Genomic DNA, 26,690 nt, shown 5'->3' with positions numbered 1-26,690 from the left:
CTGAACCTAACAGAAGCAGAAGATATCAAGAAGAGGTGGCAAGAATACACAGAAGAATTGTATGCTTAAGAGCTGCTTTTATTTTTATTTTTAAAGATAGACACGTAAGTTAGAGTGTAAACGTGTATATGAAGCATCAACAAGATTCTTGTCTAGAGAAGAGTAAGGAAAGGATCATTCTTTTCACAGAAATAATGTCTGTCTTCATATTTTTCTAATATTTTTAAAAATAATTTTTATTTGTTGATTTTTGGCTGTGCTGAATCTTGCTGGACGGGCTTTTCTCTAGTTGCATGAGTGGGGGCTACTCTTCCTCGTGGTGTGCCAGCTTCTTATTGTGGTGGCTTCTCTTGTTGCAGAGCATGGCTCTCTGCAGGGGATTCAGTGGTTGTAGCACATGGGCTCAGTAGTTCTGATTTCCGGGCTCTACAATGGAGCTCAGTAGTTGTGGCACACGGGGTTTCTTGCTCTGTGGCATGTGGGATCGTCTTGGACCAGGGATCAAACCCATGTCTCCTGCATTGGCAGGTGGATTCTTTACCACTGAGCCACTGGGGAGCCCCTTTCTTATATGTTTTTAACGGGATTGTTCAGTGGATTCCTAGTTCTGGAATGCTTAAATACTTTTGTTTCTTCACCTTTATTATCCATTTAAATCCTAGATGTGCTCTTTGTTCTCGATTTGTTTCTAATTTTTTCCTTTTTTCACAGTTATTACATTTGTCCAGGGTTTTATCACCATAGGCTTCCTTCATAACTCAGTTGGTAAAGAATCTACCTGCAACGCGGGAGACCCCGGTTTGATTCCTGGGTTGGGAAGGTCCCCTGGAGAAGGGATAAGCTACGCACTACAGTATTCTTGGGCTTTCCTTATGGTTTCCCTTGTGGCTTAGCTGGTAAAGAATCTTCCTGCAATGCAGGAGACCTGGGTTCGATCCCTGGGTTGGGAAGATCCCCTGGAGAAGGGAAAGGCTACCCAATGCAGTATTCTGGCCTGGAGAATTCCAAGGACAGTCCATGGAGTCACAAAGAGTCAGACACAACTGAGTAACTTTCACTTTTATCACCACACATGTATACTTACTATAGTATTTTCTAGCTACTATTCTTTTTATTTTCTTCAAATCACCCTATATACAGCTTCCAGAATATTTTTAATTTCTTTTTTTGATTTGAACTTTCCTTTGTGTAAGCTTTTTATTTTTTAAAAAAGGCTCTTTATTTCTGTAAGTTTAAAATTACTTATGGCTGAAAATTCCCCTTTGCGTTAGACATACAATAAAGATTTTTGTTATATATTTCATTATTCTACTTACTAGTTCAGAGGTTCTTCACCTAGGATCCACAGATTCCTAAAGGATCTATGGATAGAATTCATAAAATTTGTGGATTTTTATGGAGAAAAAAAATGATACCTTTATTTTCAGTAATCTGTAATTGAAAGCATTTCCTTCAATTCTGAACACAGTCCATAAACCACAGTAATAATAATACTTATAATTCTGTCACTAAAAGAAAACTCAGGTATTTTTATACCATATTATAGTTTTTTTCAGATACCTTCAAATATCATTTATATTTGTCACTATTTCAAAATTAAGATAGTCATGAGCTCTTGTTATTTAATGCATTTTAAAAGATGCATGTTTATTTCTATAGCACAAATTTATATTCAGAAATTTTAAGAACTATATTTTAATATAATCAGTAGCCTTTGTAATCCTATGAATTTTATTTTAAGGATTTAAAAACACTTTTCTGAGAAGGTACCCATAGGTTTAATCAACTGACAAAGATTAAGAACCTATGTTTTTGTTCCATTTACAGTGCTTGAAAAATTGTGGGCAAATAAAAATTTAAAAATACTTAAAGAAAATATTTATTTATTTATTTGTCTGGGCAGGGTCTTACTTGTGGCATGTGGGACCTAGTTTTCTAACCAAAGATTGAACCCAGGTCCCCTACATTGGGAGCTCAGTCTTAGCCACTGGATCACCAGGGAAGTGCTGTCAACTAAATACTTTTAAACTACAATGTTTTTCTACAGTTTTGATGATAGTCATATGTTACTACCATGTTTTTATAGTGAGCAATTCTTTTTCTTTAAAGTATACTTTGTGACAAGGGAACCAAAGATTAGTTTAAGTTCATTTTATGATATACTGATGACATCATGCCATCCATTTTTCATATCATAGACATGAACTTAGACAATTTAAAGTTCCTGCTACCTCTTCAGGAACTGTCTCTTAATCTGGAGCAGGTGTGAGGAATATCAATCCAAATTAGATAAAATATGGGCAATGCATTATTTTAAAGAAATGCAGTTTGTTTATTTATTCAGGTTGACTTTTTGCCCCCAAAAGGTACTGGCCAAATTGCTAATGACTTAGGTAAAAATAATTTGAATTAGTATATTCATTGTTGATCAATAAAATAATTCTTACAAAGTGCTTGAAAATAGATTGTCTCATTAGCATTTGTCTTCTTTGACATTGCTGATTTTAAAATATTTACTGAATCCTTTTATGTGCAAAGATACAATCTCAGGACATTAATAATCTAATAGTTTCTTCCATAAAGTTGCCATAGCACATCACCAGCATACAATTTATATTCTTATAACAGATTATAATAGTTACTTAAGAATAAAAGAGAATGGTATGTGGTAATGATACAGAGTTGAAAAGATATATATTTATTAAGCATCTATATGCCATCAAGTTTCAACAGCATATTAGGGAACTTAAAAGGACAAAGAAGAGAGTGATAAACACGACAGATTGTCTCAGTTGACTAACGTTCATACAATTATATCTATTATACATTATTAATTTACTTAGCAAACTTTTCCCCAAGATCTGCAAAGCTAAAAAAAGTAGATGAATCAAGCTATATTTTCTGTTAGTACAGTAAATATATATTGATCATATCACACTTATTTCTACTGTTACAGCAGGTAAAATTAAATTGTGAGAAAGTGGTTCTTTTTTCTTGAATTGTTATAAAACAAAGAGGTCCTCTAGATTTCTGGGTAAGAAGGAAAATTAGCAATCCCACAGTGATTTCCACTATTTCTTGCCATCCGTATATATCCTTGGTCACCAAAGTTGAGGCCCCAGCTTTAGAAAAAGAAGTAACACAAAATTACAAATGAATATAAACAAATCGCATTATCAATTTTCAATCTTAGATTGCTTTTCTCCTAAAGTGATTATATAAGAGAATCTATAAAGCAAAATTAGAACAACATAATATATAATAATTTCCCCAGTGCTTTCAGGCAATTTTCAAAGGATGGTTTGATAGGTTTTCTTGCTACATGGAACAGATTAATACCTAATTTAATACCTAGGAAAATAATATGTTTCATTACAAACCTATAAATCCTCCTGCTTCTGCATAGAATGAGTTTTATTATATTTTCCAAGGCCCCATCTTGAAGTATTTTTGTATAACAGGATCAAAGTCGATGACTTCCTATCAAACTTCAATTTCTTCAGAGTGTCATGTAGAAATATTTTGAGAGATCACTAGGGAAAAGGCATAGGACAGGAGTTTTCTAAAAGAGTAGCTCTCAAACACCTTTTTGAAGTGGACCTCAGAGTTGTTTACAGTTAAATCTGTAAAAAAAAAATGGAATATGCTACCTTGGGAGGAGATGAGCTCCCTGGCACTGGAAGTGTTCAATCAGAGGTTTACATAACTTGTTAGAGATGTTGCTAGAGAGGGAATTTCTGGGTCAGATAAGGGTTAGAGGAGATCAGTGGTTCATGACTTTAACATTTCACGGACTTTAGGAATTTCAAAAACTTTTGCAGATTGACATAAAGTTACCAGTTTTTAAATTAGCAAGTACTAGACATTAAAAGGAGAAGGCAATGGCACCCCACTCCAATACTCTTGCCTGGAAAATCCCATGGATGGAGGAGCCTGGTGGGCTGCAGTCCATGGGGTCGCTAAGAGTTGGACACGACTGAGCGACTTCACTTTCACTTTTCACTTTTCACTTTCATGCATTGGAGAAGGAAATAGCAACCCACTCCAGTGTTCTTGCCTAGAGAATCTCGGGGACGGGGGAGCCTGGTGGGCTTCCATCTATGGGGTCGCACAGAGTCAGACACGACTGAAGCAACTTAGCAGCAGCAGCAGCAGCAGCAGACATTAAAAAGAAAAACTCTTTATTATCACCATCATATTGTAAAAGAAAGGAAATTTTAACACCAAAAACAAAACTTGAGGGGACATGATCTCTAAGGATAGTCCTTTGAATCAAATAAATTTAGATTTATGAAAGATTCACCAAAATATTTTTTTCTCCCTTCTTCACATACTAGTAAAAAAATTGACAAAATCCTTGCAAGAGAAATGACTTGTGAGGTTCTTTATTATTCTGAGATTTTATAATTATATAATTATAATTATACAGATAATTATAATATAAGGCAAAATTCATACTCTGTATGAACTGTGCTATAACTAGCATACAAATAAAAGCTTAGAATACTGTGATTTTATTTGAAGAGCAGCAAGGAATCCAGTTGAAAGGAAAATTAAACATCCTTAGGAAACCAGTGGGAAAAGAAGATAGAAGGTTGGTTTGGGGCCAAGTTATACAGAGCATAGAACAGCAGACTGAGGAACTTGCTTAACTCCCTAGGCAAAGGGAAGTTGTTGCAAATTTTTGCTCAGTACTCAAAGGAAGGTTGTGTTTTTGCCTGCAGTGGAGAAACTAAGACATGCTGGCTTATTGGAAAAAGACAAGTGGCAAAATTTAAAGTAGCTGTTCTTCAATAGGCCTTAAATGTTCTATGTATCAGCCATTCACTAGACAATCTTCAGGTGTTATTTCTCTCTTTCTCTCGTACCATTTAACACAGTTATCTACTCTCATCTCAGGCTTCCCTTGTGGCTCAGCTGGTACAGAATCTGCCTGCAATGCAGGAGACCTGGGTTCAATTCCTGGGTTGGAAAGACCCCCATGGAGAAGGGAAAGGCTACCCACTCCACTATTCTGGCCTGGAGAATTCCATGGACTGTATGGTCTATGGGGTCACAAAGAGTAGGACACAACTGTGATTTTCACTTTCACTACTCTCACCTCACTTCCCTCTTGGCTTTAAAATACTACTGTATCCTGATTTTCTCTTCTCTCTCTGATCACTCTTTCTTAAACTCTCTTATGGGCTTTTTTTTTTTTTTTTTGCCTCACCACAGGCTTCTCTGGTGGCTCAGTGGTAAAGAATCTGCCTGCCAAAGCAGGAGATGCAGGAGACACAGGTTTGATCCCTGGGTCAGGAATATTCTCTGGAGTAGGAAATGGCAACCCACTCCAGTATTCTTGCCTGTGAAATCCCATGGAAAGAGGAGCCTGGAGGGCTACAGTCCAAAGGATCCCAGAAAGTCGGACATGTCTGAGCGACTGAGCACCCACGTCATACACATGTCTTGGAGGATCTCAGTTCTCTGGTCAGGGATTCAGCCAGGGCCCTGCAGTGAAAACACCAAGTTCTAACCACTGGACCTCCAGAGAACTCACTGGGCTCCTTTTTTGATTCCTTTCATTTATTGCCATTCCCATTTAAAATTCTTGAATGCCTCCCTAATACCTTGAGAATAAAATCCAAACTCCACTGTTTTCAGTATCCAGTTCGAAAAGCAAAAGCAATAATAAACTCTGGCTAAGCTATTATTAGTATTATTAGCCACCACTTATTGAGCACTTACTCTGTGCTAAGTAGCTTAACATATATTATCTCATTTAATCATCATCCTATGAGGTAGGTATATTATCTTCTTTTTACTAAAGAAAAAAACAGGCAGAGGTAAAGTGGCTTGCCCAAAGTCATGCAAGTGGTTAATTGCAAAGCAAGGGTTCAAATCTAGGCTTTTATGCCAAAGTCTATACTAACTTTTAAACTATCCTTTTCTCTACATTCTTCCTGTGAGTGAGGTAGTATAGGGAATGGAATTCAAACCAGAACATCCAGGATCTTTTTACTGCCTAAAAAATAGGTAAAAATTTTAGATAAACTGAATTTAGACTTAAGTTCTGGTAATGAAAGTTGAGTGGAGGCTCTTATGACTAGTAATATGAACTTAGTTAGTGAGATTGATCAGTCCCTGATCCCATTCAATATCCAATTCAATTCAGTCCCAGTCCCAGAGAAGGTCAACTGGCCCAACTTTGTAGAACATCCCAGATCTCTTTTTGGCTGAGTACTGCTAACTCTGTTTTTAAAAATACAACTGATTAAAAACCTCAAGCTAGATAAATATTTGAGGACAAATTTTTGTCTTCAGAATTGTGCAAGATCAGTTCCAAATGTTCATTTCAGTCCTTACCAAGTTGTTTACTTTTATTAATTCTATAGACCTTTCACTCAAACTGTTCAACTTTGGGCAAGTTTCTTAATTCTCCCAGTATCAGGAGCTTCCTATCCTGTGTTAAGGGGATAAAATGCCTATATTATAGATTACCTTAGAAATTAAATGAGAAAATGTATTTAAAGTGCTTGCCCAGTGTCTGTAGTAAATGCTCGACAAGTAGAGATGGCTGTTTTTTTTTTTTTTATCCAAGTATAAGTCCATCTGATTGGACTCAAAGGGGAATCCAACCCCTTCAAAAATATGTAGTGCTTTTCCTAGGGTGAGTAACAGTTCCATATTGCCTAGGATTGTCCTGGCTTTAAAAATAAAATCCTATGGGCTTCCCTGGTGGTGCAGTGGATAAGAATCCACTGACCAATGCAGGGGACGTGGGTGTGATCCCTAGTCTTGGAGTATTCCACATGCTGCAGAGCAGCTAAGCCTGTGAGCTGCAACTACTGAAGCTCAGGTGCCCTAGAGGCTGTGCTCCACACGAGAAGCCACTGCAATGAGAACCCTGCCCACCGCAAGGAAGAGCAGCCCCCGCTCACTGCAAGTAGAGAGAGCCCGTGTAAAGCAATGAAGACCCAGCAGAGCCAAAAAAAGAGTAAATAAGTAATAATAAAGAAATAGCATTTTAAAAAATCACCAAGTCTTGTGGCCTGGGAAACGTCTTGGTAACAAAATAGGGTGTTTGGTCCCTCTACTTTCTCCCTGCATACTATAGACACTAACTTATCAGAAATTCCTTCTAAAATACATGCTGATTTCCTTTCTGACAAATTACAGCTTTGAACTTTCTAGGCTGTGCCAGACACTACTCTGGGCATTAGGATTATGGAGGTAAACAAGGTAGACAAAGTCTTTTTAAAGCCTATATACATTCTACAGGGGAAACATACAATAATCAAAGAAATATGTAATATAAGTACCATAAAGAACCTGGAGAAGGGAATGGCTACCTACTCCAGTATTCTTGCCTAGAGAATTCCATCAACAGAGAAGCCTGGTGGGCTACAGTCCATAGGGTTCCAAAGAGTTGGACATGACTGAGCGACTAAAACTGTCACCTTCTTTCAGTATAAAGAAAAATAAATGGTAAGGGGATGCAAAGTGTTGGGAGTCAGGGCTATATTTTATTTTATTCTTTGGCTGTGCCACATAGCTTGTAGGACGTTAGTTCCCTGGCCAGGTATCAAACGTGGGCAAGTAGTGAAAGCACCGAGTCCTAACAACTGGGCTGCCGTGGAATTCCCCAGGGCTACATTTTAGATAATATAGTCAGAGGATGCTTATCTGAGGAAATATTTGATCAAAGACCTAAGAAAAGTGAAGGTACAAGTGATGCAAAGACCTGGGGAAAGAGCTGGGGATAATCTTGGTATGTCTGAGAAACAGCAATAAGTCTAATGTACCCAAAGCTGAGTGAGAGAGGAGAAAGGATTTGGAGAGGTGGTTGGAGAGGCAGGTTGAGTCCAGATAATGTCATGCTTTACTTATCATGGGTTTTATTCTGGGTGTAGAGGAAGCCATGAGAGGGGTTAGAGTAGAAGAGTAATAAAATTTGTTTTTTTGATTTAAAAAAGATCATTCTGGCTACTGTGTAGAGGATTGACTATAGGCAAAGGAGAGGGAAAGTGACTATCAGTTGGGAGATTATTGCAGTAGACCAAGAGAGATGCACAGTGGCTTGAACTAGAGTGGTAACAGCAGAGGTATTGAGACGTAATACGATTTGGGGTAATTTAGTGATGGTAGAAATGACAGGATTTGCTGATAGATTAGATGTAGGATATCATATGAAGAAAGAAAAGATGGCTCTAATGTTTTGGCCTGGAGTAAATGCTGTTGGCATTTACCAAGATGGAGGAAATTGGGGCAGTAGCAGAGAGTCAAGAGTTCTATTTTGAACATGTTAAATTAAAGAGGCCTAGAGACACTCCAGTGTTCTTGCCTGGAGAATCCCAGGGACGGGGGAGCCTGGCGGGCTGCCGTCTATGGGGTCACACAGAGTCAGACACGACTGAAGCGACATAGCAGCAGCAGCAGCAGCAGAGACGCACAGGTGAAGAGGTCAAATGGTAGACAGTTGGACACGGAGTCTAACACTCAAGTTATAAAGGTAAGAGTCCTCAGCACATACATGATGTTTAAAACCATGAGACTAAATGAGATCATCTGAGGAGTGAGCTGAGAGAGATAGGGAACTGAGGTCTAATGTTTAGAAGTAAGAAGTAAAAAAAGGAACTAAGGAACTCAAGAGACTGTGAAGCAGAGGAGGAGGAAAGCCAGAAGAATGCGGTCCTCTGGAAGTTAAATAAAGAGTTTCAAAACAGAGAGAGAAATTATACATCACACGTTAAAAGGGCAGGTGAGATGAGACTTGAAAAGTGTTTAATGAGGCAAGATGGAGGTGAGTGGCAATCTGGGCAAGAGTGATTTCAGTGAAATGGTGTAATAAATACCTGTCTTGAGTTATAAATCAATAAGCATATTCTTAATCTCTTTATATAGAAATTTCTGAGAAAAATCACTAGGTTGTAACTTTTTTCCTTTTAGATCTTATTTCAGCCTTTGATTCCATTGAGAAGAGGCAGTATGTATGAATTTAATATAGATTCTTATAATGTTTCATGTAAAACCTGTACCCTAACTCTACACTGAAAGTCAGGATCTCTTGAAAGATCAGACAAGTTTTCAGTGACGGAAAATGGAGTATTCCTTTTTCCCAGCTTACATTTTAATAACTTAAAAATAAAGACGGAGAGGGCGATGGCACCCCACTCCAGTACTCTTGCCTGGAAAATCCCATGGACAGAGGAGCCTGGTAGGCTGCGGTCCATGGAGTCGTGAAGAGTCGGACACAACTGAGTGACTTCCCTTTCACTTTTCACTTTCATGCATTGGAGAAAGAAATGGCAACCCACTCCAGTGTTCTTGCCTGGAGAATCCCAGGGATGGGGGATCCTGGTGGGCTGCCGTCTATGGGGTCACACAGAGTCAGACACGACTGAAGTGACTTAGCAGGAAGGATAAAGAGGAGTCATTTCTGTACCCACTCCCAACCTACTCCATCAACTTACTGCATTACCTAGAAGCCCATCTATTTCACAACTGTTTATCTTAGAGAGGTCACCAGGTATTGCTTCAAGGCATCCTGGGTACTTAGTTTTTGGTGTGTATATTTACATGACTGTGTGTATGTGAATACATGTGTGTTTAAAGATCTATTGGGCACATAGTTAATACCTTTAACTTTTTCCTCAGGTCAAAGTTGTCTTATGCCCAATAACTGTGGAGCCTCCATTTCTCATTGATCTGCATATTAAATAAAACTCCTCCCTTTTTTCTGCAAAGACAATCTTGGTCCATCTTGAGGGCAGTCTGACCAATGTGTCCTTGTCAGGCTCCTAAATTTTTCTAAGTCCATAGCAGTTATATCTCTAGTTCAGCTAGCTTTCTAAATTTATAGATCTGCCCATCATTGGCAACATAGACTATCCAAATAACTAAGGATCTTCTTAGGTAGTTTAACCTCAAAAATCTCTAGTGCCTAATATTTAGGGAGATGTCCCTGGAGAAATATTTAGTTCATCATTCTTCACTTATACGCTCTAGCTTTATTCCTAGATTCAGTCAAACCATCAGAGGGTTTAAAATCAGGTATTTTACGTTATTTTGGCTCCCATAAAATAATTTTTACTCAAGTATATTTTGGTATTAAGTCATTTACATATATTGCTAGACATTATGAAGACATTCTGTAAAACTTATAACTGCATTTACATTGGGATATTGCTGAGGGCATAGTTTTCTATATCAGATCATATTCTCTTAATAGGAATTTAAAGGAGGAATAATAAAAAATAATAACTATGATTTATTATACATGATCTGTGCCAGATACTATGTGATAAATGTTTTACATAACCTTGTTTAATCCTTATAGTAATCTTGAGACTATTAGTCCCATTTTACAAATGGGAAAACTGAAATTTATTCAAGATATTAAATAAGATGTTAAATAACTTGCCTAAGGTCACACAGACAGTAAATTCTAAGTAAGGTCTCCCTGACTTCAAAGTTAATGCTTTTATTTATTATGCTATACTGTATTATAAAGAGGAGCTAAATACTTATATCCAGAACGGGAGAAAAATTCAGGAACATAGAACAGTGTTATAGACATACCAAAAAGATTAAGTAGAAACAACAGGAAAATAAAAAAAAGAAGAGGCCAATTAGAGGAAGACCTCCACATTCTTCTACTGAAGGTTAACTTGGTATCATTGGAAATCACATAGAATCTAACATTTCAGGAGAGCATTAAGAATAAGTTTGATAATATTAAGAGGGCTTTGTTCGAGTAAACCTCTGTGGAGCCTGTAATTCATGATTATGTCCAATCTGTCTTTGTTGGGCCAGCAATTGTTGTGGTTGTTCATAACTTTTTCCCTTCCTATCTCACATCTCTTTCTAACAGGCTGCAGTGTTCTCAACTCATTTACTTTCTCTCAGTTTTGGACTTTGGCACATTTACCTTCCTCTGTTCTGATTACCCTTCTTCGTCTGGTTATTTCTTTCTCCTCCTTCAAGATTCAGTCAAATAATCTGGCTAAAAGGCCTTCCCAGACTCCTCAGGCTAGGCCAGGAACCCTTCTGTGCTTCCACTGCAATGGACGCATACCCCCATCTTAGCATTTATTACATTCTATTGGGATGGTCACCTGTATCTGCCTGTTTCCTTGACTCTACGTTTTAGAGCATGAGTATCTTGAGGGATTCTTTTTTAAATGTTTTAAAGTCGCTCAGTCATGTCTGACTCTTTGCAACCCCATTGACTCTAGAGTCCATGGAATTTTCCAGACCAGAATACTGGAGTGGGTAGCCTTTCTCTTCTCCAGGGGACTCTTCCCAACCCAGGAATCGGATTGATGTCTCCTGCATTGCAGGGGGATTCTTTACCAACTGCACTATCAGGGAAGCACCCCCCCGCCAAAAAAACAATCTTGAAGGATGATAGAGAAAGGCTGTATTTTTCATTGTCTAACACTATACTTGGTGCATGGTAGGTGCTCAATATATGTTTGTTGAATCAATGTATGAAATGAAGATATAAACAGGAGCAAGAGACTATTCTACCACTGAGGAGTTTATATTTTAGTGAACAGAGCATGATTTTTAGAAATAGCTATAACAGAAGCTACAATTTACTCCTTGGAAGAAAAGTTATGACCAACCTAGATAGTATACTCAAAAGCAGAGACATTACTTTGCCAACTAAGGTCCATCTAGTCAAGGCTATGGTTTTTCTTGTGGTCATGTATGGATGTGAGACTTGGACTGTGAAGAAGGCTGAGTGCCGAAGAATTGATGCTTTTGAACTGTGGTGTTGGAGAAGACTCTTGAGAGTGCCTTGGACTGCAAGGAGATCCAACCAGTCCATTCTGAAGGAGATCAACCCTGGGATTTCTTTGGAGGGAATGATGCTAAAGCTGAAACTCCAGTACTTTGGCCACCTCATGCGAAGAGTTGACTCATTGGAAAAGACTGTGATGCTGGGAGGGATTGGGGGCAGGAGGAGAAGGGGACAACCGAGGATGAGATGGCTGGATGGCATCACAGACTCGATGGACGTGAGTCTGGATGAACTCTGGGAGATGGTGATGAACAGGGAGGCCTGGCGTGCTGTGATTCATGGGGTTGCAAAGAGTCGGACACGACTGAGCGACTGAACTGAACTGAACAATTTGCTAAATGCTATAATAGAAGCCATAAAGTATTGCTAGAGCTTAGAAGTTAGAGAAATAATTCTGAGTTAATGAATGGGGTATGGAGAAGATACCATTCAGGGTAGGTTTTGAAGAATAAATAGAATTTTAATAAGTTTTTAAAATAATTTTAAAAATAATAAGTGATTTGTTAAAGATAATTTCAAAAATACATAAAGGAAGACAAAGACAACCTTTTTATTCTTTGCTGTGCCACAAGGCATTTGGGATCCCAGTTTTTTCCTTAGCCGTGCATGGCATGTAGGATCTTAGTTCCCTGACCAGGGTTGAAACCAACATCCCCTGTAGGGGAAGCATAGGGTCTTAACTCACTGGACTGCCAGGGAAGTCCCCAGGACAACCATCATTAACATTTGGTATAATTCTTTCTGGTCCTTTAATATAATATATATCAGAGAAATGAGCTATAAACTTAATACTTATACTGAATATAAATATTGTATTTATATATATTTTTCCATTTAAACATATATTCCAATTATTTTATTCAGTTACTGATAATGATTTCAATGAATATAATTTCTAATACATGGGCTGATTATATCATAATTTATTTAATACTACCTATTTTTAGGTATTTCTGGTTGCTTACTAGTTTTCACTATTAAAGAAAAAAATGCTACATTTACATAAATCAGGTATGAAGTTTTCCCAAAATTCAGGATTATTTTCTTCATATACATTTCAAGAAATGGAAATAATTGGATGACGAATATGAACAGTTAGAAAGTTCTTGATTCATATTATCAAATTGCTTTCAAGAAGAATTGTAAAAATTTTACAGTCCTTCCACCAGAATGTATGAGGGTGCCCATTTGACCACAGACAGTGGGGTTTCTATAGGCAGCAATGGGCTTTAAGGGCATTTCAGAAAGATGAAATGGCATAAGTAACAAATTAGAAATAGCTAAGTGTCTCTGCATTTAGGGAATGATGAGAAAGTGGTTCACTGTGGCCAGAATGTGAGTATGGGTACATGAAAATATAGTGGAAGAAACGTCTAGAAGGCTATGTTTGAAGTCACTTAGTGGAGACCCTTGAATGACTGGCCAGAAGTTTAGGCTTTATTTTGATGAAAATGGTGGACTATTTACAATTTTTACCATAGGTTTGGATGATACATATTTTAAGAAGAAATTTCCACAGCTGAGTGAATTGAATCTGAATTAGATAATGTCATTAGCAAAGGAAAAGAGAAAACCCATCCATATAAAGTGTGATCAGAGGCCTGAAGGACAGGGCTGTGTGGGTTTAGGCAGAGAAGGAAGAGCACAAGATGATACCAAGGGTTTGATAATCTGAAGATGGTAATGTATTACTAAAAATAGAGAATAATTTTCCCTTGAGTTTATTCTAAAATCTAGACATATCATATCATGATGTATTGTATTTTGTTGTTCTAATTCTCGAGTGGGCTGTGAGCCCTTACAGAATAGGATAACTTCTTACGAATTTTTGTATTTCCATGGCCTAGATACTATCTATCCCATTGTAAGATGCCTAGTAAATGCTTATTAAATTAGCAAGTGCTGAGAAGAGGTTTTGAATTAAAACTCTAAAAGATGTATGATCTTCAAGAAGAAACTTCAGTAGAGAAGAGAATTTAGCATACCTACTGTAGGGAGTAAATAAGATATATAGAAGTGAAAGTATTGCTCCATTTTAAAAAGCTATCACTGGTTTGGACCCAAGCTGATTAGTGCTGTGAATAGGTTTTAAATGAACCAAGATATTAATCACTTCAACTATTTCCCAAAGGGCTATGCAAAGACTACCATATTCCTTGTGAGCCACAAGGTGGAAAAGGTAGAAAAGTACCTTTTTGTTTATTTATGATTTGTAGACTATGTATTTTCTGTAAATATCTGAGGACTGCTAGGGGTTGAATTATTTAACTTAAATGCAGAGTACATCATGCAAAATGCTGGGCTGGATGAAGCACAAGTTGGAATCACGATTGCCCGGAGAAATATCAATAACCTCAGATATGCAGATGACACCACCCTTATGGCAGAAAGTGAAGAGGAACTAAAGAGCCTCTTGATGAAAGTGAAAGAGGAGAGTGAAAAATCTGGCTTAAAACTCAACATTCAAAAAACTAAGATAATGGCATCTGGTCCCATCACTTCATGGCAAATAGATGGGGAAACAATGGAAACAGTGTCAGACTTTATTTTGGGGGGCTCCAAAATCAGTGCAGATGGTGACTGAAGCCAAGAAATTAAAAAACACTTGCTCCTTGAAAGAAAAGCTATGACAAACTTAGATAGCATATTAAAAAGCAGAGATATTACTTTGCCAACAAAGATGTGTCTAGTCAAAGCCATGGTTTTTCCACTAGTCATGTATGGATGTGAGAGTTGGACCATAAAGAAAGCTGAGAGCTAAAGAATTGATGCTTTTGAACTGTAGTGTTGGAGAAGACTGCTAATGCATGTATTGAGGGGCTGTTGGGTGCCACATACTGTGCTAAGAATTCAAAGACACAACATAATCTCTGCCCCAGAGGCATACATAGAATACTTGGGTGATAGTTAGGTGAATGAACAATTTAAATATATTGTGTAAAATACTCTAGAATGCAAAGGACAGTTTATTTGCATAGAAAAAAAAAAAAAAGACATTTTGCCCAGCCCAAGGATTTAGGGAAAACTTTCCGGTATAGATAATGACTAAGCTGGTTTTGAAGGAAAAGAAGGAATAAACCAAGTGAGGAAAAGGGATATTGCAGGCAGAGGGACCAAAACAAGCAAGATGCGAAGATATTGAAGATAAAATGATATGAATAGGAACTGTAACTGTGTATGTTTCAATAATCTAGAATGAAAAGTGTGAGACAAACTGCCAGGAACTGAGGCTGACAGACAGGTAGGGACCAAACAGAGGTGACTTGTCTTTTCTACTCAGGAACACTCATCTCACACTGACTGGTTCTAAGAGATAAAATTCTAAACTTATAGTCTAGACAAACCAGATTGAAAGTAGTATATGGGACAGATTTAAGAGTAAAGGAGACCTGGGTATAAATCCTGAAAAAGCAAAAACACTAATTCAAAAAGATACATGCACCCCAATATTCATAGCATATTTTCAGTTGCCAAGACATGGAAACCACCTAAATGCCCATCAACAGATGATTCCCATGTGGTGCTAATAGTAAATAACCTGTCTCGCCAATGCAGGAGACCAAAGAGATGTGGGTTTGATCCATGGGTTGGAAAGATCCCTTGGAGGAGGAAATGGTAACCCACTCCAGTTTTCTTGCCTGGAGAATCCCATGGACAGAGAAGCTGGGCAGGCTACAGTCCATAGGGTCTCAAAGAGGGGGACATGACTGAAGCAGCTCAGCAATCAAGAATATATGTATAATGGAATACTGCTGCTGCTGCTGCTAAGTCACGTCAGTCATGTCCGACTCTGTGTGATCCCATAGACGGAAGCCCACCAGGCTCCTCTGTCCCTGGGATTCTCCAGGCAAGAACACTGGAGTGGGTTGCCATTTCCTTCTCCAATGCATGAAAGTAAAAAGTGAAAGTGAAGTCGCTCAGTCGTGTCCGACTCTTCGACCCCATGGACTGTAGCCCACGAGGCTCCTCCATCCATGAGATTTTCCAGGCAAGAGTACTGGAGTGGGGTGCCATTGCCTTCTCTGAATGGAATACTACTTAATCATAAAAAATACTGAAATTTCATCATTTGCAGCAACATGGGTAGACTTGGAGGACATTATGCTGAATGAAATAAGTTAGCCAGAGAAAAATAAATGCTATATGATATCACTTAAATGTGTAATCTAAAAAATACAATAAACAAATGAGTGTAACATAAAAGAAGCAGACTCACAGATACTGAGAACAAAGCAGTGGTTTTCCGTGGGGGTGCAGGGGAGTGGGTGTTACTAACTAATGGGTGTAAGACAGACTCAAGGATGTATTACCCCAACTGGGGAACATAGCTGATAGTTTGTAAAAACTATAAATGGAAAGTAACTTCTAAAAATTGTACAAAAGAATTTTTAATTAAAAAAATGGTTTTCAAATAAAGGAGGCCAGCTAGAAAGCTACAGGGATAGTCCAGGCAAGAGATCTCTGAACTAGAGCAATAAACAGAAGAAGTGGAGAGGGAGCAGGATCAAGAACAGACATGACATACAATTAATTTGACTTATTGCTTGATTAGTTCTGGAGGATCTAAGACAAATTCATAGTATCTAACGGGGTAACTATGTTGTGTTGTGTTGCCTTTGAGTGAGATGGGAAGTTCTGAAAAGGAACAAAATGGTGAGGAGGGTACTGGGTTCCCTGGACATATTAAGTTCGGAGAAATTAAGATACAGAGAAGTGCCTGTGTCCAGATACCAATTTTAATTAAATATACATTAAAGTATGAGTACATTACCTGTTTTTCACAAGCCAGTAGTCCTTCCCATTAAGGTTACCATAGCCAACCACTAGTACACCGTGATTCACATTCTGAGTACAGGAGGGGTCATAGTAGACACCTGAGAATAACACATGAGTAAAGAAAAAGAGTAAGTGGCATGTGACACTATCTTATTAGCCAGTTTTGGATATATGTGAGGAATATATACTCTCATGCTTAAACTATTTAGAGTTCATGATTCTTTGCTCTCAATGCTATAGTTGTCACAACTGGGTTTTTCTATTGTTTGCTTTTTGGTTTCAGAAAGTTTGGCATCAAGTTAATCACAGTTCCCTCAGAAAGCTCCTTTGATGAACTGCCACCTTTTTCCACTTTAAAAAAATGATCTATTTGGCTGTGTCGTGTCCCCGTCATAGCCCATGGGATCTTTTGTTGGGGTGCACAGACTCTCTAGTCGTGGTTCACGGGCTCAGTTGCTCCATGGCATATGTGATCTTAATTCCCCCACCAGGGATCAAACCCACATCTTCTGCATGGCAAGGAAGATTCTTAACCATTGGACCACTGGGGAAGAGCCCTAATATTTTTTTAACTTATATTATTGTATTTCTTTGTAGATATTCCTAAATTCTTATGCATTTTCATCCTTTACTGAATTAAATGATCTTTAAGGTGAGGCTTTAAAACAGGATGATAACCTTCTAGTTTGTTTAGTCTGATGTTCTGTGCTTAGTGGGCGGCTTCCAGGTACTCTGCTGTGCTGCCCCTACACTCCACAGTGGACCCGGAGGCTAGGCGCTCAGGCTCTGGACTCAGGCAGCACAGTTTCTCATCCCAGCTGACCACCTGCAGACTGTATGACTTTAGGTAGGTTAACCTGTCTAAGACGTGTTTTTTTTCACCTGTAAATAGGGTTATTATAAAGATTAAGGGGCTTCCCAAGTGGTACTAGTGGTAAAGAATCTGCCTGCCAATGCAGGAGACGCAAGAGGTATAACTTTGATCCCTGGGTCAGGAAGATCCCCCGTTGGAAGAAATGGCACCTTACTCCAGCATTCTGGCCTGGAAAATTCCAAGGACAGAGGACTCTGGCAGGCTATAGTTCATGGGATCGCAAAGAGTCGGACACGACTGAACAACAAGCACACATGGGGATTAAATAAGATAATGTGCAGAAAGAATTTAGCATAGGACCTGGCATGCAGTCTTAGTAAATTTTTTCAAGTCTTATTTTACTAATTAGAACTGGGTGTAAAAATACGTATATGAAGTGAAATGAGGTAGAGGATTCCATTTAACCTAGTCTAAGCATTCAGAGGCAGAGTGATAGGGAAGGTGGACATTCTTTCCTCCAGTGCGAGGGCAGTATAAAGCATGAGGGTAATATGTCTAGGTTTTTACCATTTTTGTAGAGGAAGAAAGAAGACTGTCTCGCGTCTATACCAACAGACACAGGTCCTTTATTGGCCACGGCTTCTTTTAAGGCCTCTTCGCTGCCGAAGGGAAGTTCAATATACCTTGAACACGTGGCAGCTCGATTTTTTACATCATACTGGCACCTTCCATCCTGTGGGGAAAGGATAAGACAGATAAAGAAGTGAACTTCAACTTTCTTTATAAATTGACAGTATCCTAGATCTGGATTGCAAATATGTTTTCTTTCCTCATTCATCCTTTCAAGTACCTAAGGCTCTTTCTTATTTTTTTAAAAAGAAATATAAAATCTTCTAAATCCTAATAGCTCTATGTTTCACCAGTAACGGAGGAAATATAGAACTATTCTATTGCTTTAAATTGTGAACATCTTCATGTGTACAAAAGTTGCCAGGGTAAAGTCTCTCAGATTCTAGGTGGATTGTTAGGGAAACACTACATTAAGACTCTAGTCTAGAGTTTTAAAATCTTTTTGATGGTATAATGCCTGCAAGATGATCTGCAGATTAAATATTGGTTTGATTGTTTAGTTGCTAAGTCGTGGCTGACTCTTTTATGACCCCATGGACTATAGGTGGCCAGGCTCCTCTGTCCACGGGATTTCCCAGGCAAGAACACTGGAGTGGGTTGCTTTTCCCTCCTCCAGGGGATCTTCCTGAACCCATGTCTCCTGCATTGACAGGCAGATTCTTTACCTCTAAGCCACAAGGGAAGCCCAAATATTGGTTTAAAAATACCATATCTCAAGTGAGAACGGGGAAGTTGCAAATTCACGTTTGTTGTGTATACAACTAGGTTTTTAAAAATGCCTTATAGGAAAAAGAACTTGAAAGAAATAAACCAAAATAATAGTGGTTAAGGTAGGAGAGTTTGAGTGATATTTTTATCTTTTCTAAATTTTCTGTCATATCATTTAACAAAACGTGTGGTGAGACTTGGAGGAAGAGGAAAGCATTATTTCACTTTTTAGTAAGGTAGAAGAATTGTGTGGTTGATGATCTGAGAATAAGGTTGAGCACAGGAGTTTGGAGGACAAAAAAGTTTAAATACCAGGCAGATATACAAAGAATTTTAAGGAAGGTTTGCTGAAAATTCATTTTTAAGCATGAACTCCACCTGCTGGTTTTAAATTATTGTGCCACTGATAAATTAAGAAGGCTGCTGCATAAGAAAGAGAACTCTTAAGAATTTAGGGATTCTTGATTGAGGTTCGTTCTCCTTCTCTCTCTCTCACATATACACACACATACATACCACGCAGCACTGCTTCTCAAGCACTCGGCTTGGTGATAAGTTTAGTACAGTGAGTTGGAGGGATAACATAAGGTCAAGGGGCAGCACAAAAAGTTAACTTGCAGGCACACCATGGCTTTGTAGGGATAGGAAGCTTCTGAATCGATGCCATTGTTGTCGATGATATATTGGAAAGCCTCTGTCATGAAGCCGCCATTGCAGCCCTTATTCCCATATTTTACAGTTGAGCAATCCACCAGGTTCTGTGCACTCAGAGACACCAGCTTTCCTGTTTTCAGCTTCACTTGTGCTTCCAGGGCTCCCACGGCACTGAAAGCCCAGCAAGACCCACAAGCACCCTACAACAGAGACAAAGTCGCAAGGGCAATCATAGTTAGCAAGGATGGCTTCCATAATGCAAACTGCGCAACTCCCAACATGCCAGCACTTTCATCAGTTGAGGAAAACCTCCCCCTCTACCGTTTCCCCTCCCCTTAGACCATGGCAATGATTGTTCTCCGGAACAAGGTCTAACTTTAATAAATATTTAAGAATGGCTGACCTCACGGAATAATTGCCATATTCAAATATGTTAAGAAATAGTATGTACTGAGCATGTACCAAATACCAGCTATTTTTACCCCATGTTAGAGGAGATAGATGCCAACAGGAAAGGGATTTTTGAGAGGAACTAGGATGATTCCCTTGACCTAAAACACACTTCCTCCCGCCAAATGTAGCATTTTTTGGACATTTTTAGCTGTAGAATTTTTTTGATCATAAGTTATTTTACCAGGAAGCATAAATAGAAAAACACAAAGCTGCTTTAGTTTAAAAAGGTGCACAGGGGCCTGAGCCACATCATAACTGCACTCCCTCTCCTCCTCTCATTCCACTTGGCTGTCTCTTGGAAGGAAGCAAGTTCAGTCTGCTTTTGATTAAACTAAAATCACCCATTGAAATGTAAGCACTCAGAGAAAGGAGATCATTAAATTATTAATATTTATAGTGAACACTTAGATGGGTAGTTATTGGGTCTTCTCAAACTTTTAGAGAATTTCACTGAGAAACTCAAAACTAGTTGAAAGAAAAATATCTAGATGGAAAAGAATTATGAAATTAGCAGTATCATTCATTTCCTAATTTATATATTTTTCTTTGGTCACAGGCTTGGGGAAACTTTGAAGGACATTGATTCTTCTCCCTTATCCTGAGCTCCAAGGTGATATATATGTTTTATCCTTGTGTGCTAAGTTGCTTCAGTCATGTCTGATTCTTTGCAACCCTATGGACTGGAGCCTGCAAGGCTCCTCTATCCATGGGATTCTCCAGGCAAGAATACTGAAGTGGATTGCTATGCTCATCTCCAGGGGATCTTTCCAACCTAGGGATTGAACCCGCGTCTGTTGTGTCTCCTGCAATGGCAGGCAGGTTCTTTACCACCAGCACCACCACCTAAAAAGCCTATTATCCTTAGTTATCCCTAATTAATTTAGGATTTTTGTAGCTTTTTTTTATAAGCAAATTAAAGGAAATACAAAAATATAGGAACACATTTATAAAGCCCATATTTCTTATCTTAGCAATGTAAGCCTAGTCAAGAACTAACTTGACTGGTACAATTTACAGGTCACATTTAGCTTTAGTTATTTCCTCTCTATCAATCCTGAAATTCCTAAGTGAGATGGAGGAATAAACTTTTTGATTGAAATTTTCTCACACATATGATACTATTTCTCAAGTAACTGACTGGTGGAGGGTCCAGTGCAGTTGATGGATAGTATGAACACTAAAAGTCTTTTTTAAAGACCTATTTGCTAAGTTCACAGTTTTTCGCTTAGTCAAAAATGACTCTAACTGTTGGTATTCTCAGCACTATGGGAAATAAGAAAAGTATGATGTGTGGTCCAGGCCCTTCAGAAGGTCACAGTGTAGTTGGGAAGATAAGAATAGCAAACACATTTAGAAAGTAACCTAAGGGACTATGAGATTCACTGCTAAATGATACAGCTAGACTAAGTATTTAAGGAAGAGAGACCTCTGCCTGAGGTACAGAGGCCTAAGATGATAATACTCACCTGGTATTTCACTTCAGTAACACACCCCTTCTCTCTCCAGTCCAGAGAATCAGGCAATTTCTGATTAGGGCTTGACTTGTAAGTGACATTTCTTGGCCATTGGCTGGGAACTCTCAAGGAACTCATTGAAGATATCACTTCTTCACTTGTCTACAAAGATATACACATATGTCCTTTCACTTATATCCTCTGGTCAATATCTTGAAAATTATAACTGTGAATATGTTTAACTGAGAAAAATCAGTGGTAGTTGTGACTAACATAGGTAACTATCTGGTAGGTGAATTATCCAGGTCTCTTTAGTCCTACACTTTGCCGTTAGCATCCCAGTCAGACATCGGGAAGGAGAAGAGGAAAAGATAAAAACCTAAAAGTTACAGAGAGGTATATTTTTCTCTCAAAGCAAAGCAGAATTTTATAAGAAGGGTTCTCTAAAAAGTGGACTAAACTGATTTTGCTTATGACAAAGAACGGTAAAAGATTCCTGCATTTAATCCACTTAGGGTGTTCCCTTCCAAAGGGTACTATTATTCTTAATTTTGGCCACAGTCAAAATTTTTTGTAAGATAGAGCAGAATCTAACAACTAATGAAAGGTTACTTTATATTAATACCCACACTCCCCCATTAAGAAAGCAGGTGGACCATATTACATTATCAGTTTAGATTTATATAAGTATGGTAACATATTCTAAAATGTTGTGAGTAGTCTTTAGGCAATATTTTCTAGAATTAATAAAAGTAAAATTAACTGTGGTCTGTGAGTTTAAAATATTCCCCTAAAGAAGGGATTTATTAAGGAAAGTGATCACAGTGTAGATCAATAAGGAATCTGCAAATTCTTATGTCCCTAAATTCTATTTTCTAATTTTATGTTCATATACATATAAAACATTCCTTTGTTGTTTACCTTCAAATTGCCTTTGGGGAGACAGAAATCCAGTTTACCCAAAGATGAATGTAGGATTATTTATAATTTACCTACCATGTCTCCCAGGTGGTTCATGCCTAGCTCATATGAATGCATTCCCATTGAATGCTCCAGATTGTGAAGCATAACAGTTTTTAGATTCTTTTCCCAGATGAGACGCCGTGCTACTTCCTCATTCTAAAATAAAAAAAAATCATTATACTGAATCTTGCACAAATGTGTTTAATAATGAAAATATACATATTATGAAGCATTCCATTAAATGTGGATCTGTCTGGGGGCATGCATATAAATGAATATGAATAAATAAGTGTAATGGAAAAATTGCACACCAATCTTAACTCTTCCTCTTAATTGCTCTCTTGGTGATTAATATCATTTTAGATATGTACAATGAACTTCCTTAATATGCTAGAAAGTTTTTTTTTTTTAGAAATTGCAATTTGTTGAAGTATATTCTTTGTAAGTACTAAACTCACTTAATCATTATAGGCCTTTTAAAACATCTTTTTAAAAAAAAATATATATATATATAATTGATTATTTATTTATTTAACTGCACTCTGTCTTAGGTCTTAGAAAAAATCCTGCAGAATCTTTGTTAGAGCATGCGGGATCTTTAGTTGTGGCATGTGGGATCTAGTTCCCTGACCAGGGATTGAACCGGAGCCCCCTGCATTGGGAGCAGGGAGTCTTAGCCACTAGACCACCAGGGAAGTCCCTACCCTCACTCTTGAAAAATAGCTTAGTCTGATTATAAATTTATAGCTGTTTTTCTTCAGTTATTTGAAGGTATTTCTGAATCATCTTCTGGTATCTGTTATTGTAGATTAGAGGTCTATTGTCAGTCTAATTATTGTAATGTTTCTAATTTCGGTAACTTATATGATTTTCTTTTTCTCTTTGATATTTTGCAGCTTCGTTACATGTTTGTGGGTACGGGTTTCTTTATTTTCCTCTGTGTAGTATTTTTGACTGGAAAGCACTTTCGACTAGAGGATTCAGGAACATTCTTTTTTCCATATCTGGAAAATTCTCAACCAGTATCCCTTCAAATATTGCTTCTGCATCATCATTCCATCAGATGTATTTGGCACCTCAAACTTTCTTTCATCTCTCTTATCCACATTTTCATAGTTTTTCCATTTTATTTTTGTGTGCTGCCTTCTTGGTGAATACCTCAGTACTATCTTCCAGATCTGATTCTATCCAGCTCTTTCCAGTTTGGAGTTTACCTCTTTTACTGAGTTCTTATTTCAATAACTCTATTTTTTCATTTCTGAGGTTTCTAATTGGATTTCTAATACATTTCACAATTTCTTTTTCATTCATGTAGATGTCATTCCATTATTCATACTTTAAAAAATAACTTTGGTCCTATTATCTTAATTTTATCCAGCATAAATTCTTATTCAGGCTACTGATTTTCTTACCCTCCAGGAGCTTAATTTACATAGAATGCAATATACATGGTGCCTCTTAGAATCGCTGACCCTCACCTCCACCCACAAGGCCATAGTTTACAACAAGCCATAGCCCAGTGAGCAGTCAGCAACAACTCTTTTCATCTAATTTCATTGAGTGTTAGAACCAAGGCCTGAGTGTTGGTTCTAGGTAGTAAGTAAGTCTAGGTAGTAAGTTTAAGCAGTCCCTTTGCCTTCAAGCAAGATTTTACTGTTATCCTAGTAAAAGACATATACAGATACACTTCCAAACCACTAGAGTGAAAAATAAAATAAAGACAAATCTAATGAAGTATAGGAAAGGAAAAAAAAAGAGGAGAACTGTGAGAGAGATTTTAATAGTGGGGTACTAATCAAAAGTCGCTTTCACTCCTCCTAATGGACTAGAATCATTACAAAGTAAGATAACATTCATTTAACCAGATAGTGGTGCTAACTGCACATTTAACTTTGGTTAACATGGAAATTAGAGGCCTGTAATTTTCACCCTTGCCCATAAAGGGGAATGGGTGAGGGTGAAATTCATCACTACTAAGAAAACAACTCAGGGCATTTTTATACAAAAATCACATCAAATAAATAAATTTATATATAATCTTTGCTTACAAACTCATATATTATAGTTTTAGGTGGAGAAGGAAATGGCAACCCACTCCAGGATTCTCGCCTGGAGAATCCCATGGACAGAGGAGCCTGGCAGTTTGCAAGAGCTGGATATGACTTAGTGACTAGATCATCATAGTTTTAGGACTTAGTTATTTGAAGCACCAGGGTTAAGTATTAAAGTCAATTAAGAAGTATGTTTAGAAATAAAAACAAAAGTACAAAGTGGGAAGCGAGAGTCCAGAAATAACATCTGCCAGTGCTTCTCTGTGCCAGGGACTGAAGTCAGGTCTTTTTGTTCCTCAAACGTGCACTCTTTCCCTCTTGGCCTGGGACCTTCCCATGTGAGGCCTTCCCTGACCATACTGTCACTTGTATAACATAATCACTCCCAACCCCTCACAGCCTTCACCGAAGACCCTCTTCCAACCCCCTAGGTCTTGTTTTATTTTTTTCCACTGTTTGTATCATATTGTTGTTCAGTGGCTAAGTCATGTCCAGCTCTGTGCGATCCCATGTACGGCAGCACACCAGGCTTCCCTGTCCTTCACTATCTCCCTGAGTTTGCTCAAACTCATCTCCATTATATATCTGCTTATTTATTTACTTCTTTCCTGTCTCTCCTTTTAGAATATAAGTGCCCTAAAAACAGGAAATTTTTGTTTCCTGATGAAATTCTAGGGCCAAGAAGAGAATCTGGTAAGAAAATGAGTGTGTAACATTTACTGAAGACACTGCTTGTCAAAATATGTAGGGGAGGGACTTCCCTGGTGGTCCAGTGGTGAAGATTCCATGCTCCCAGTGCAGGGGCGGGGTGCAGACTTCGATCCCTACTTAGAGAACTAGATCACATATGCCACAGCTAAGAGTTCACATTCTGACTCTTTGTGACCCCATTAACTGTAGCCTGCCAGGCTCCTATACTATCCATGAAATTTTCCAGGCAAGAGTACTGGAATGAGTTGCCATTCCCTTCTCCAAGGGATCTTCCTAACTCAGGGATTGAACACGGGTCTCCTGCTTTGTAGGTGCATTCTTTACCATCTGAGCCACCTGAGAAGCCCCAAAATCTGGTGCAGTCAAATAAATAAATTTTTTTTTTTTAAAGAACATGTAGGGTACTTAAGTAAAAGCAAATTGCTCAAACAGCAGCCTATCTACCTTTTCTTCGTATTGTTTCCCATAGGTTTTCTTCCAGAGATCCCAGTGATGATCCAGAGTGGGGTCTCTGTGCACTTGTGCCATTGCAGACGAGCACAGCAGGAGTGCCCACACCAGCCATTTCATTCTGTTAAAGGAAAGAGGACACCAGAAGACTCAATATTAGCTGCATCTAATGTGACTGTACTTTTTTCTCAACAACAAGAAGCAGCGCAGAGTCTCAAAGAGACAGAATGTTACAAATCAGAATCATGCAGGAAACCTTCTGGATTATATACTGACAGGGAGTAACTGCAGGTCTTTGTCTAAAATGCCACTTCCAATTCTAAATAGCATTTTGATTTCCAAAAAATTTCCTGATATCTGGTAAACCAAATTTACATCCGAATTTGAAAGGATGTGGAGATGAGGGGAGCAGGGACTTTACAGGATTTGACAACAAATCTAATCAAGGGAAATCCTCTTTTCTCTGTTCCAAAATATTAATAATATTTAAGAAGAAGGCAAACCTTTGAAAAATCAGTTTATCTTGGTAATTTTTGAATACACAAGCTCTCCTTAACTGGTCTATTCAAATATCCACAACCTTCAGAGGTAGTTAAAAAGACAACTCCTATGTACTACTTTCACATCCTTGGATCATTTTACCTTTTTATCCCTAAAAATCAAAATATCTGCTTCAAAAAGAAGCGTTAACTACTTTTGAAAATGTCACTTCTATATTTAATACAAGCAGACTGTTCAGTGACTAACTCCCTCAAACTGGATTCTACTTTCTTTTCCACTTCTTTTTAATTCAAAACAGCTGTATTTTTAACCATATAAATCTTCAAATTATAGTCCAAAGAAAGCTATGTGTTAGCCTCAGGATTGAAATATTCAAGCCAACATTAAGCTTTTCAAAAATGGATTCTTTTTAGTCAAAAAAAAAGAGGTAAATTGAGCGAGAATGATTGTTTACTTCCTCAAAGAAACGATGTAAAACCCGGCAGGCAGAGCAAGCTAAAAACATCAATGTAAGGTTTAAGGACCAAGTAGGAGAAAAAGAACAGACAGTACATACGTGACAGAATAAGCAGGTGCTCCCAGACTAAGAATGTTGACGGTGGGCTCTCTCCAAAGTTTTCAAAGGCAGCAGTGAGACTTCAGCTAAAGTGACTTTAAAAAGAAATTGGAACTTGTCACATGAGGCATCCACAATGAGGAAGTGAACTTTCATTTCAGTTTCATTTAAAATCTAAGTG

General features: G+C 38.0%; 1 protein-coding gene across 1 annotated transcript; it reads right to left on the bottom strand.

Moving 5' to 3' along the window:
• Nucleotides 1-1,736: 1,736 nt before the first annotated feature.
• On the bottom strand, nucleotides 1,737-26,632 carry CTSS (cathepsin S). Its single transcript, XM_068964185.1, has 8 exons — nucleotides 26,510-26,632; nucleotides 25,447-25,573; nucleotides 22,274-22,396; nucleotides 21,290-21,439; nucleotides 19,343-19,570; nucleotides 17,946-18,111; nucleotides 16,560-16,662; nucleotides 1,737-3,122 (listed from the first exon to the last, which is right to left on the bottom strand). The coding sequence occupies exons 2-8, from the start codon at nucleotides 25,570-25,572 to the stop codon at nucleotides 3,023-3,025; spliced, it is 996 nt and encodes a 331-aa protein (XP_068820286.1). The 5' UTR covers nucleotide 25,573; nucleotides 26,510-26,632; the 3' UTR covers nucleotides 1,737-3,022.
• Nucleotides 26,633-26,690: the final 58 nt, after the last annotated feature.

Source organism: Capricornis sumatraensis, chromosome 2 (assembly GCF_032405125.1).
Source record: "Capricornis sumatraensis isolate serow.1 chromosome 2, serow.2, whole genome shotgun sequence".
Classification (NCBI taxonomy): Eukaryota; Metazoa; Chordata; class Mammalia; order Artiodactyla; family Bovidae; genus Capricornis; species Capricornis sumatraensis.
The sequence above is the reverse complement of the archived record's forward strand: the minus strand, read 5'-3'. Positions and strand labels throughout refer to the sequence as shown.